This window comes from Erinaceus europaeus, chromosome 1, assembly GCF_950295315.1.
Source record: "Erinaceus europaeus chromosome 1, mEriEur2.1, whole genome shotgun sequence".
In the NCBI taxonomy this organism is placed as follows: domain Eukaryota; kingdom Metazoa; phylum Chordata; class Mammalia; order Eulipotyphla; family Erinaceidae; genus Erinaceus; species Erinaceus europaeus.
In genome coordinates this window covers 90,756,717-90,769,492 of record NC_080162.1, presented here as the reverse complement: position 1 = coordinate 90,769,492, position 12,776 = coordinate 90,756,717, and the positions used below count along the sequence as shown (strand labels likewise).

At 49.4% G+C, this 12,776-nt stretch overlaps 1 protein-coding gene across 3 annotated transcripts; it reads right to left on the bottom strand.

The window, feature by feature from the left end:
- Positions 1 to 294: 294 nt before the first annotated feature.
- On the bottom strand, positions 295 to 12,436 carry PCIF1 (phosphorylated CTD interacting factor 1). 3 transcript variants are annotated; one of them, XM_016192558.2, is made up of 17 exons: positions 12,303 to 12,436; positions 9,913 to 10,083; positions 8,137 to 8,293; positions 7,914 to 8,038; positions 6,836 to 6,973; positions 6,540 to 6,670; positions 6,258 to 6,412; positions 5,311 to 5,458; positions 5,133 to 5,216; positions 4,826 to 4,925; positions 3,117 to 3,279; positions 2,358 to 2,530; positions 2,155 to 2,241; positions 1,894 to 2,078; positions 1,190 to 1,283; positions 926 to 1,101; positions 295 to 827 (listed from the first exon to the last, which is right to left on the bottom strand). In XM_016192558.2, exons 3-17 carry the CDS (start codon positions 8,258 to 8,260, stop codon positions 599 to 601), a joined length of 2,112 nt encoding a protein of 703 aa, XP_016048044.1. In that variant the 5' UTR covers positions 8,261 to 8,293; positions 9,913 to 10,083; positions 12,303 to 12,436; the 3' UTR covers positions 295 to 598. The 3 variants fall into 3 exon arrangements, with proteins under 3 accessions (XP_016048044.1, XP_060046892.1, XP_007533118.1); XM_060190909.1 differs by having other exon boundaries at positions 2,358 to 2,527; XM_007533056.3 differs by having other exon boundaries at positions 8,137 to 8,282.
- Positions 12,437 to 12,776: the final 340 nt, after the last annotated feature.

Below are 12,776 nucleotides of genomic sequence, written 5' to 3'. Positions count from 1 at the left end.
ATGAGGCTGTTGAAGCACTTGATAGCTCAAAGCTCCTCCTCCTGAACCGTAACTGGTAAACACGCCTGGCTACCAGCCAGGTCGCCAATCCTCTGCTCCCCAAAGATATCAATGGATGCCTGCTATGGGAGGTAGGAGCCTTCAGATAAAGTCGTGCAGGCCACCGGGAACCCTGGGATGATAGCAGGGTAAGGAATTAAGGCCAGTGCCAGGGTTACAAGGTGAGTGTAGACGTCCTGGAATATGATCCCAGTATTCTAGGCTCCTTAGCTTTCTCTGCCCTCAAGACTCTCACACATTCTTGGGGTTTCTGTATTTTCTTTTACAAATGAAACAAGGTGACAATAGGATAGAGGATGAGGAAGGGGAAGGCATCGGGATCTATTTACAGGGGTCTTGGAGTGAGTCTGAGGTGGAAAGTTGGGTGTTGGGGCAGGGAGGGGGAGCCTTGGCAGAGTTATAATCTTCCTATGTCATTGGCAGCCTGAGTCCTGCTGCCACCCCATGGGGAGGGTCCTGGAGTCCACTCAGCCCCAAGGAGCCTGAGTCCTAAAAGTCCGTATCAGCACCCTGGGGCTCCTCCTCCCCGCAGGATGTGTTAAGTGGGATGAGATTCACGGCTAGGACCCTGCTCTCGGCCTGAGTCCCGGTCCTTGGTGTCCGAGGATGATGAGGAAGAGCCAGAGCTATGGCTACGACCTGACTGCCGGTAAGTGGTGCTTAGTTCTTGTAGCCGCTCCGGCGTTGGCCCCCACTTGGCAAAGCCAGGGTCATTCTGTAGGAAGAGCACCGCTGTGTTGTGGACGGCCTTGTAGTGCATTTCCTCCCTGTGGGCAAAAGCAGCATTCAGGGTAGGGCCTGGTCAGGCCTAATTGCCTGGCATGGTGGCCTGGACCTCCTACCCCTGCCCACCCCGGGCACCCACTTCTTGCAGACGTGCTGGGAGCCACTGCGGTACTCATGCTCAAAGGCAGGCAGGACCAGCTGATGGCGTTTGAAGCGGCTCTGCTTCATGCGGGTGAGCGCTGGTGTGGGGGGTTCCCGCCACTCGGGGATGAACACGATGAAGGACAGGGGCTCCAGTGAACTCTCAAGCAGTTTCTGTGGAAGGGGCCCAGGGTGGCTGTCAGGAACTAGCCCTCAGGCAGCTTGCTCATCCTCCCTCCTTTCCCAGCACCAGTACACCCACCTCAAAGTGAGAGACCATGGCATCCATGAGCTCCTCGCAGAATGGAGGGTTGGCCTCAAAGGAACCACTCAAGGGAGAGAAGTCCAGGCAGGGTCTGAGGACAGAGGTCAACATTCTAAATCCCACCAGAACTCAGTCTCAACCAGAAACTGGACACCATAATGAAGAGATGGCCCTGGTCATCCTAAGTTTGTCCTAGGGCATGCTGTGGTCTTTTTGTTGAATGGATGAGGACAGAGAGGCTCAGGTTAGGTTGTCTAATTCCAACCAGAACTGGAACCCAAATTCAGTTCTAATTCTGCCATAACCAAGCCCATTAGTGAGCTTTCCCTTTTGCCAGCCTGGCTTTCTTCCTACTGGAGACAGCACCATCACATACTTCCATCTATGCTCATCCCCTACCCACATTACTTTGTGAGGACTGACATTTGTCCCACCACCTCTAAGTCCTTGCTCAGTACCTACAACCAGTGTGCCTACTTCAAGCCTGGGCTAATTCACCAAATAACCTGTTACAGTCCCTAACCCAGAAATTAAGTGACATATCCAAAGCTGTAGCTGATTGGTGTGGAGTGAAGGCAGAGACTATACCCAAGTCTGTCAAACTCCAAGGCCCTAAAGCATTGGGAACAAGGTGAGATCTGTGTGCAGAGGACAACTTCCCAGCCTTGTGCAAGAGGCCCAGCAGCCTCTTGATTTCTCACCCTCGGGAGCCAAAGTAGCCGTCTGTGTCTGGGAAGGCAGAGCAGTACTGGCGGAAGTAGCAGTTGAGAGGCGAGGCGAAGCACTCAAAGCTGACACCAAAGAGCCGGTGGAGGGCCTCGAAGACATGCACAGGCAGTGATCCCTGCAGGCCTGTCCCCTCATAAAGGCCCACACCAAACATCATCTGCAGAGTGGCCACAGTCAGTGTCTGGGGCTTGGCCCTACCACTCCCTCCAGGGGGGCCTCCTGCTGCCCTGTACCTGGTATCGTCTGAGAAGACACCACACTCGGGGCAGGAATCTCTCAAAGGCAGAGTCATCAATGCAACTGTAGCGGTAGAGGAGCCACTATGGAAGAGAAAGCAGTACTGCTCAGCTCTGGTTCTGCCCAAGACTGGGTCAAGAAAAAACCAACCTCTGCTTGTCTACCTATGGAGCCTGGCTCACCAGCCCCCAGCTCTTACCAGCTTGCTGAAGTAGTTGCGGCTGACCTTGACCACCTCTCCCTTGTACCGGAGGATGCAGACGTTGTTCTCTATATGCATCTCCACACTGGGCATAGGGGGCGCAGACACAGCCAGCCTCACTGGGTAGCAGTACACCAGGCGGGGCTCCACCTCTGGGGCCTCTACGTCTTCTGTGGGCAAGGACAGTGGCGAGAGGCTGTCTGTTCCCACTCTACAAAATTCTCACCCTGGACAACCTCAATGCCGACTATACATAGGGTGATCTACACACATGTCCTAGTGGCCACAAGAGGTAAGTTTAACCCCCACAGGGAGTCAACTGATGTGAATGGTTTAGTAACTGCGAGTAGCCAGGCAAATTGGCTGGAGCAGCAACTGGTGGCCATGTCAACATACTCAAATGACAGGCCTCCAGTGAGCCATGCTTTGGGGCCTGGTAAGCAAGGAGGCTCAGATCTAAGGGTCCTGGCTGCCATGAAATAGAACTGTGTCACCTCCACATTTGTTATGATATCCTACTTAGGAACCTTTTGGGAGCTGAGGAGATAGCATAATGGTTATGCAGAAAGTCTTCCATGCTTGTTTCCTAAAAGTGTTGAGAGTCCCCCCCCCAAAAAAAAAAAAAAAAAAAAAAGGGCACAGCAAGTCTTCCCCCAGACCAGTCTCTGGCCTTGAGGCTCAGAGTTTTACTTTAATCGGGGCCTGGGTTAGAGTTGATAGCATCACAGCTGATTCTTCTGCCACTTAGTCCCTTACCTGAGATGTTGTTCTCCTTGAGGATGGCAAGGTGCTTCTCTCGGATCCGTTTGACATACTCCAGGGAAATGTGGTAGATCTTACTGCAGATGCCTTCTACAGAGTCCTTGGCAGCAGCCGAAACATGAGGGCCACACTGCCGCCTCAGATGCTCCAGGCGGTCCTGGAGGAAACACTACTGGTCAGGCTCTAGTGGGCTGGCAAGGGAATGCTGCTGGAATCTAGCTAAATCCTTTGGCATCCCTGAATCTTACTCTTTAACTGAACATAAAATACTTACCTAATAAGGCAGTTTGAATAATAAATGTAAGTATTCTCACTAAATGCTTAATTTTATCAGCCCCTGGTACAATATGTGTCCAGTACATGTCAGTGACTATCACTGGGGGTAATACTGTACCACATTGCAGGATACTTGAGTAATAGACAAACCAGACACAGTCCCAAGTCATAAAGCATTTGCAGTCAATTAGGGAGAGACACAATTACAAAATGGAGTTCCTAATCACAGCAGATTTCAGTGGCCTGTGGGGATCACTTACATTTATAATTTTGGTGAATCACATATGTGAAATAGATGAGTAAAAATGAGTCACTCTGGCTAGTGAGCACACCTACCTTTGTCACTCTCTACGTGTCAAGTACACAGTTACTATCGTGAAGTGCGAAACCTTGTCTCTTGTGAAAAATGGTCCTGAAAAGAAAGCCCATTGCTAGTGCTGATGGAGAGTTAAAGGAGTGATGGGTTTAGGCCAAAAAACAGAACTGTTATAGACATTAAATTAAGGAATGTGCGAGTCTAGCAATAGTGCAGCGGGTTAAGCGCATGTGGTACAAAGCGCAAGGACCGGCATAAGGATCCCAGTTCGAGCCCCCAGCTCCCCACCTACAGGGGAGTCGCTTCACAGGCGGTGAAGCAGGTCTGCAGGTGGTCTATCTTTCTCTCCCCTTCTGTCTTCCCCTCCTCTCTCCATTTCTCTCTGTCCTATCCAACAATGACGACATCAATAACAACAACTACAACAATAAAAAAAACAGGAGCAACAAAATGGAATAAATTAAGGAATGCAATCTAATGGCAGCTCTTAATCATATAAGCACACACACACCCCCAAGAGAAAGCAGTCTGCCAATCTACCTAAGTGAAATGGTGATAAAGTCAGTTAATTGAGGTGTGTGTGTGGTTGAACAAAGGATTTCATTAAAATCCCTACTGAAAATACTCTTTGGGAGAAAGCTAGGAGCCATATTTATGAGTTTGGGGTCTAAAGCTGAAGGTCTGTATTGCAGAGCAGGCTATTGGGGGGGGGGGAGCAGGGTGGTCTTTGGTGACTTTTTCTGTGTATCCATGGTTTTTTGTCTTTTTTTTTTTCTGTTTTGTCTTACCAAAGCTCTGCTCTGGCTTATGGTAGTGTAGGAGGATTGAACCTAGAATGAAAGCTTTTTTTTTTTTTCTTTTTTGGCATCATCATTATGCTATCTCCTCCAAGGAGGGGGCTTTTTGAAAGAAGTAGTCTCAAAGTCTTTTATTTGTTTGTTTCTTTTTGTTTTATTTACCAGAGCACTGCTCAGCTCTGGCTTATGGTGGTTCAGGAGATTGAACCTGGGACTTTGGAGCCTCAGGCATGAGTCTCTTTGCATAACTATTAAGCTGTCTACCCCCCACCCTAGAAGTCTTTCCACTAGTATCCTTGCCCCAGGCCACTCACCATGTAATCCTCCTTGGAGGCTGAGTGGTCCTTCCTAAGCCAGCTGAAGGTGTCCTCCACATTCCACTTGACCACCTTCCTGCTGTCAGGGGATGCACTCCTGTAGATTGAGAACAGGTAAAGAGGCCACTCAGCTCTATGTGGGGGACGGACTGATAAGTGTCTGTTCTACCATCCTTTACCCACCTTACTCCCACTGGCATTTAGGCATCAGCCCTTAAGCTGACAAAAATAAATGCCATATGAGAAGTGGGTCTCCCCCACTTTAATCACAGACTTATCTTGTTGGGGGCAGAAAAAGTCAAACCTGGACTCAATGAGCCGCCTAGCAGCCTCTGCATATTTAAAGAGCAGGCGCTTTGCTTCTTCACGGAACTTGATTCGGGATAACCTGAGTTAGAGAGTGGCAGAGTTAGAGCTCTTCTGTATAGGACTCAGTGCACAAACCAAACCGCCCTAAGTCATTCCCAGCTATGAGCTTGTACCTGATGGGAATGTCATTCATGATTTCACGAAACATGGAAGGTGACACAACTGGTTCACAGTTGCTCGGCAATAGGGGGTCAGAGCCTTTGTCCACAACCTTACGCTCTAACATCCAACGGTTGAAAGATTCTCGAGGAGGCTCAATGCCTACAAGATAAGACAACCAATGAAGGCCTGGATTTAGTCCACACAGGTTCCATGCATCAAATTCTGGTCACTAAAGGCACTGACGGGACATGGAACAGGTTCAACAGTTGGTAAAAACAGGGCCCTGTTACAGTAGGAGTATATATTCTAGGTGAGAAAGTATTCTGAGAACTACAGTGGAGGCATGAAGATTATCATTAAAGAAGGACTATTTACTAATCAAGGTCTGCAGTTTATCTATTTACTTTTTACCAAAGTAGTGATCACCTCTGGCTATGGGGGTGTAGGGAATTGAACCTGAGACTTTGGAGCCTCTAGCATGAGAGTCTCTTTGTATAACCACTGTACTATCTATCCCTGTAAGATTTTTTTCTGTGTTTTTTTTTCTTTTTTATTTATAAAAAGATCTGCAGTTTATTAAGAGCTTATTCTTTGCACTTATCCTGAACTATGCTATTCATTTATGTCACCTTATGATACATAAAAAAGGGATGTCTGCCTGTCAGATTCTAAGCACTCTTGAAACGTTAACAATTATTTCTGTTTTCTGTTCTGTTCTTCCTTGCCCAGCCACCCTTTACAAAGACAGCATGTTCCTTTCTTACAGATGAAGAAACCAAAAGTGCAGGGAGGTTAAGCAACGAGCCACCTGGGATCACTGAACCAGTGGTTAGTGGGGCTGGAGCTCCAACTGTCTCCACAGTACATCGTCGCCATCACTGGGCCCTGGGAATTGTTCCCCAAGCCCACCTGGCCAGCCCCTAACTGTTAAGATGATGGAAGCAAAAGAAAGCACTACCTTCTCGCTGTTGGCACAACTCCCGGTAGTGCTGCCGAAGCTTCAGGATGAGCTGGGAGCGGAGTAGCTCCACCTCAGGATGTGGCGGCAGCACCTCTGAAGGTCCCCGGTGTTTGATGACAGCGTTGGTCTGGATGTCCAGATCCCAGTATACTCTGGATACAAAAAGGACCAGTGAGTCGAGAAGAGAAAGATGGAAGCTGTGCCTGGCCCCCACCCCCACCTCCCACTCCCAAACAGGCTAGCAATCAGCAGTGCCACCATAACCAGTCAGGGACTCACTCAGTGGGTCGAAGGAGAGCTGCCTGCTGTTTATCTTCAGCGGATGCTCCCCAAATCTTCAGTGTTGGGGTCCCTGGGACACTGGGAGAGTTGGGCACAGGTGGGCCCGTGGGTGTTGTAGGGATATCAATCTGGAGCAAGAGTGAGAGGTATCGGCTCAGGGAGTTGGCCTGTGGCTCCAATATCACATGCACCTGGTTAACTATCCCAGCCACAGCCCCTCTAGATCAACCCACTGGTGCCCAGCTCTTACCAGCCAGAAACCAGCCAATCCCTGAGAACCCTCAGACACTCACTTTGGGCTTCTTCACACCATTGCCACTTGGTTGCTCTTCTGAGAGCTGCCGTTTTCGGGGCTTGGTCTCAGCTGGGGGAGTCTCCACCAAGCTTGACTCTTGGGGCAGTGGAGTTGCATTCAGCCCCAAAGGGTCCGACTGGTGGAGAGAGACCAGCAGAGTTGGGACCACAGCCAGCAGCTTAGGAGTCCCAGTTCTACAGCATCTTGATGCCCCCCTGCCCCCTGCTCCTACTACTCCAAGAGGATCAGAGGGAGCTAGGATGCATAAAGAATACTGGGCTTTCACCCTGCCTATTTCTTGCAACTGTGTGACCTCGAGTGAACTACACCCTTCCTAAATCCCTCACCAAAACACCCATGCTAAGATCCCCTGTGCCTTGGAGAAGATAAACATAACCAGCTTACCATGACATTTGCCATGGTGGTATGGAATCATGTCCCTATTATCTTACAGTCTTGTAAACCAACATTAAATCATTAATCAAAGAAAAGTTTGTCTAAAAATCAGGAATGGGAGAAGCTAGCATATTTCTAATGTGAATGGCAGGTGTTTTGGCTTAGAAATCCATCAGGTGTGAATTTTGCTCTGCTTCTTACTGTGCAGTAAGTCATTTCCCCTCTGAATCTGTGTCTGCCAGCTGGCTTGACTACAAAAAGTCCTAAATAATGAAGGTCTCCGTCAGATATCTCTAACTTACTGTCACACTGGCATGTTCCTAGAATGCATATCTCCTATCTTCTCGGCACTTCCACTTAGCTAACCTCATCTTAAAGAAATTAAAAGGAAACAAGGCTCTTTCCCTGTCCCCATCCTCTTCCTTAGACCCAGTCAGAATCCCTGCTATATTCCAATACTATTCATGCAAATGTCATAGAGCCCCTGGGAATGCAAAGACAGGAATATGTCTTTTATTTATATTGCATGCAGAATGTCCAACATGTAGTACAAGTTCATATCAACAATGTCTACTTGTCAGTCTCCCCTGCTTGACTATAACTCCATGAGATAAAGACTTATACTTCTCATTGTATCCCATTTCCAGGTGAGAGCCCTCCCTGGGCTGGCTGGCACTCACAATCACATCATGTTGGCCAAGCACAGGCATCTCCCACAGTGACTGGTTGGTGAATCGGTTGAAGTAGTAAGGACGGTTCTCCCTCCTGCTCCAGCACTTTTCCCAGCCTGCATGCACCAGCTCCTCTGTAAACAATCATGAAGCCCAGCTAGGGTCAGGGCTGCTCCGGGGGCATCCTGCCAATTCCACCACTGCTGTTCCTCCCACTGCCCCATATCAGTACCTGGAAGGTCTTGCACCAGGCGTATGGGTTTTGGAGAGCAGGGTTGGCTCTGATTGGATGTGCCTGGGGAGTGACTCAGCAGAGATTCTTCCTCCCGGGGGCTGCCATGATTTTCATTGGCCATTTCAGCACCCACCACACTGGACCTGCCAGAAGACTGAAGGGTATCAGGGTCAACAGTTAACCAGAAATCCACCTACACCCCCACCAATTGTAATCCACAATCCACTGAGGGCCTCAGTGGCCACTGCAGACCGACCTCTCCTGTCCTAGAGGGACATGATGCAAAAGGAGGAGCCTGGAGTCTAAGTTTCAGTCCCCTTAACTATAAAATGGGTATATTCCTGTTGCTCCTCTTGCCTGAATTCCCACTAGTTCACATCCTGCAAAAACTTTCCTGACTCTTCTCCAACCTGGGTGACTAGAGTCCTCAGGGCACTGTACTTCTTCACTATAATACTCAAAAGTGTCTGGTCTATTAACTTGGGTTTGTCTCTCCACTAAGAATAGAAAATGAGTCCAGTTCTATTCTTTCTAATGCTCAGCACTAGAAAGTACCTGGACTCAACAGGAATTCTACTAATTTTGTAATATTTTCAAAGCACCAAGAGTGGCTGAACAAAACAGGATCTGCTCTTAAAAAGCAAGAAGGGGGTTCAAGGAGATGGCTCATTGGTTAAAGGGTATGTTTTGCACGTGTGATGTTAAAGTGTCCAATTTGCAAGCATGAGGTCCCAAGCTTGACCTCCAACATTACATGTACCAGAGTGAAGCTCTAAGTGTGTGTGCACTCTGACAAATCTTTTTTAGAAATTAAGTATAGGGCAGGGGTAGATAGCATAATAGTTATGCAAACAGACTATCATGCCTGAGGCTCCAAAGTCCCTGCACCACCTTAAGCCAGAACTGAACAGTGCTCTGGTTAAAAATAAAAGAAATTAAGTATAAATGGTAGAGTGGTGCTCTGTTCTCTCTCACAAAGAAAAAAATTTTTTTTGTTTTGTTTTGTTTTTTATTCTTTCCCTTTTCTGTTGATATCCAGTGCAAACACAGCATGAGAAGATTCCTATGGCATCTAATTAATAATTAGATATTCCATTCTATACTACAGGGCAGAAAGCATTTATAAAGAAACCAATGGGGCTGAGAAGTATCTAATTCAGTCCTGAATTAAACATCAGGTGAAGATTCACCAAAAGACCAACAAGGTGGTCAGGTCTTTCAAATCCGTGCTCCTATCACCACCACCCAGCACAAGCCACAATGGCCAAAGTGGTTTCCACTTGAGGCTGTCAGATCGTAGAGAATTAAATGAGGTTGAATTGATGACACTAAAGTTTTCTATGTCAAACCAGAAGGTTATCAAATATTTACCCACAAGAAAACCACAAAGGCAGGTTTAAACAGTTATCTTTGCTAAAATTTTATCAACTTGTGGTCACACTGATTTTCTAATGCTGATCAGAAGCTCTGATTGGCTGTTGACAACATCATAGAAATTATTGGGATATTGATTTTATTGTACAATCAGTCACAGATATCTGTTAATTTGGAAATGAAGTCACTTCATCAGTACAACTTGGCAGATAAAAAAAAAATCAAGGAGCAACAGAATATACATACAACACAAGAGGGCCATGATAACAAGGTTTGCAACCACTGACCAATGGGAAACAAAGCCATAGCTGCCTTGGTTTTCTAGGGAGAAGGGGATTCCGGGTGCCATGGGGGATGAGCCCATGGATCTCAAGGCTGAACGAGGTCCCTCTTTCTCACCCTCTGGGGTCTGCAACGCTAGCATGAGAGGTTTTCTTCTCCAGTCGATGGACCCCACGTCACAGGGTCCAACCAAAGTAGGGGAAAGGCCTGCAGGCTGGCTCGGCACAGGTGAGTGGGCTGGTCAACAGTACAGTGAACAGGGGCTCAAGGGGGTCCTTGTATCAGCAGCTGGAGAGCAAATAGAAGAAAAGAGTCACAGAATGAAATGCTGCAGAGCAGGGACAACAGCATAAGGGGCAAGGACACAAAACTGGGAGCCCCAGATCAGGGTAGGACACAATGAGAAACCTGAAAAATCGGGATGAAAATAGTACTTCCTGCATCCTGGGAAGTGGCACAGTGGATAAAGCCTTGAACTCTCAAGCTTGAAGCCCTGAGTTTAATCCCCAGCTTTTCAAATGCCAAAATGATGCTCAGTTCTTTCCCTCCCCAATTAAAAAAAAAAAAAAGTACCTCTCAAGCTTTCCTACTAACAGGTTGGACTTTGGAACCCAGTCTCTAAGGAGTATTTGGTTTAATACCCTACTATCAATGTCTTTAAAGTTTTAAGAGTAACCCAAGAAGCTGTGCAGTAGATAAAGCACTGGAATCTCAAACATAATGTCCTGAGTTTAATCCCTGGTATCTCACCTGTCATAGAGATGATGCTTTAGTCCTACCTTTACTCATCATGAATGAATAAAATCTTGGGGGAAGTTTTTTAACAAGAGGCCTACGTTTTATTTTGCACACCCATGGATGGTGTGACTGATCTTGTCATCCAAGGTATCCTTGAATTAGAGATTCAAGGTGAAAGAAAAGTGACAAAAAGACTTCAAGCTGGAGATGTCGTTCTGTGTTAAAATACAAGACTTGCATGCCTGAAGCCCCTGGTTCCAATCCCTGTGTCACACTGCGAGTGGAGCTGTGCTCTGCTCACTTTTCCTCATTAAAAAAAGTGGGGACTCTCATGCCGGAGGCTCCAAAGTCCCAGGTTCAATCCCCTGCTCCACCATAAGCCAGAGGTGAACAGTGCTCTGGTAAAATAAAGAAAAAATTTAAAAGGGGGTGGGGGGCACTTGGTTAAGTGCACAAGGAACCTGGCTGAGGCCCCCCTGAAGCAGGACCTCTCCCTCTCTCAATTTCTTTCTGTTCTATCAAGTAAAATAAAAGTTTTAAAAAGTCACCAAAGATCAAGGAGCACAGTACCTTATCACCCATGAGTAAAACAAACTTGATTCGTCTTAAAAATAAAAAGCATGCAAATGCATTACATATCATGCTCATCTTTACTGAAAAACATTTTCCCAAGAAATATGGTGATACTAATGCACCAAAGATGAATGATACAGAGCAACATAGCTCAGTGAGGACAAATGGGGACACTGCGGCGTTTCCAAAATGCCTGTTTCGAAACCACCTGGGACTCTTATGGAGGAGGGAAAAAATAAAGAGAAAAACATTGATGATTCCAGTCCTTTCACTTCACATTCCGGAAACCAGACACGGGGGGCGGGGAGGGACAAGAATATGGATTTTTTTTTCAAACGTCTGAATGCCGCAGATCTATATCCGCAGCCCTAGTTCTAGATATGGACGGACCCGGGATCCAGACCGATCTGCCGCGACTTCACAAACCGGAGTGACTCAAGCTCTCCGGTCTCTATGTGGAGAGTGATGCAGACCACCATTCATTCATTCCTAAGCAAGCGCTTCTCGCTAGTCCCAGGGATTCTCCGCCCCACGCAGACCGCAGTTCCCAGCTGCGCCAAGCAGCTTGGGGATAAACAACTGTATCTGCGCAACCACATGAGCCCGCTAGCAGCAGGAATCCGAGCCCGCGATTGGGCGAACACGGGGCGGGAGCACTCAGTGAAGCGCCAATCAGAGTCCACCAGCCCAGCAGGGAGGCGTCCCATGGCTCAAAAAGTGCGCAGGTGCGGAAGGGGGGCGCAGAAGAGGGGAGGGGTAAGGGGGCACCAAAGAGGAGGGTTAAGGCTCCCCCACCGAGAGCGCGCGCCTGCCCTCCCCCCCCCCCAGCACCAACGAGGGCGGGCTGTCTAGCGCGCTCGCGCACCGGCCCCTGGGCCGGGCTCCGCCCCCCGCCCCGCCGCGCGCTCCCGCCCCCGGGCTGAGGCGACTCAGAGTCGGAGCCCGACACAAAGGCGGTGGCGGCGGCAGCAGCGGAGGGGCCCTAGAGGCCGCTCCGCCAGGGCTCTCCAGGCCCACCTCTCTCATCCAGGCCATCGGCCCAGCCGCCCACCCGCCGGCCTAAGATGGCGGCGGCAGCAGAAGCGGCAAGCGGTAGCCCCGAGCGGAGAGCGCCGGAGGGGCCACCGCCGCGCGGCTTCGGATCCCCGGACCTTGACGCGGCTCGCGGCGGCACCGTGACTTCCTGGGGCGCTTACCTGCCCGGAGCGGACTCGAAGGGATGCGACTACACGTTCTGCTCGACCGCCCGTTTTGCCGCCTCCGCCTCGCCCTCCCCAGCGCCGCTGCCGCCATCTTGTGTCCCGGGCCGGGACTCCGCGCTGCGCATGCGCTGGGACCGCCTCTGCGGGGCCTTGCCGCGGTCTCGGCGCCATCTTGAGTGTGGCAGAACTGGCCGCCTGCTCAGACCTGGCTCGCTTTTCTCTCCCTCCCTTTCTCCCAGTCCCTTCCAGCTGTTCGGTATTGTTCTGAGTGTATGTTGAGGCGGAGGGGGGCGGACTTTGCGGGAGGTCGAGTTGTGAACTAAGGAACGAACGCGAGCACACCCCTGCCTCAGTTTCCCCCACAAGCATGCCCGCTGAGGCCAGAGGGCCTTGGTGGGCGGCGCGACGGCAGCGTCCGACTGAGTGTGCGCACCGGGGTCGCGGGCGGGGTGGGGAGCGGCGGGTGGG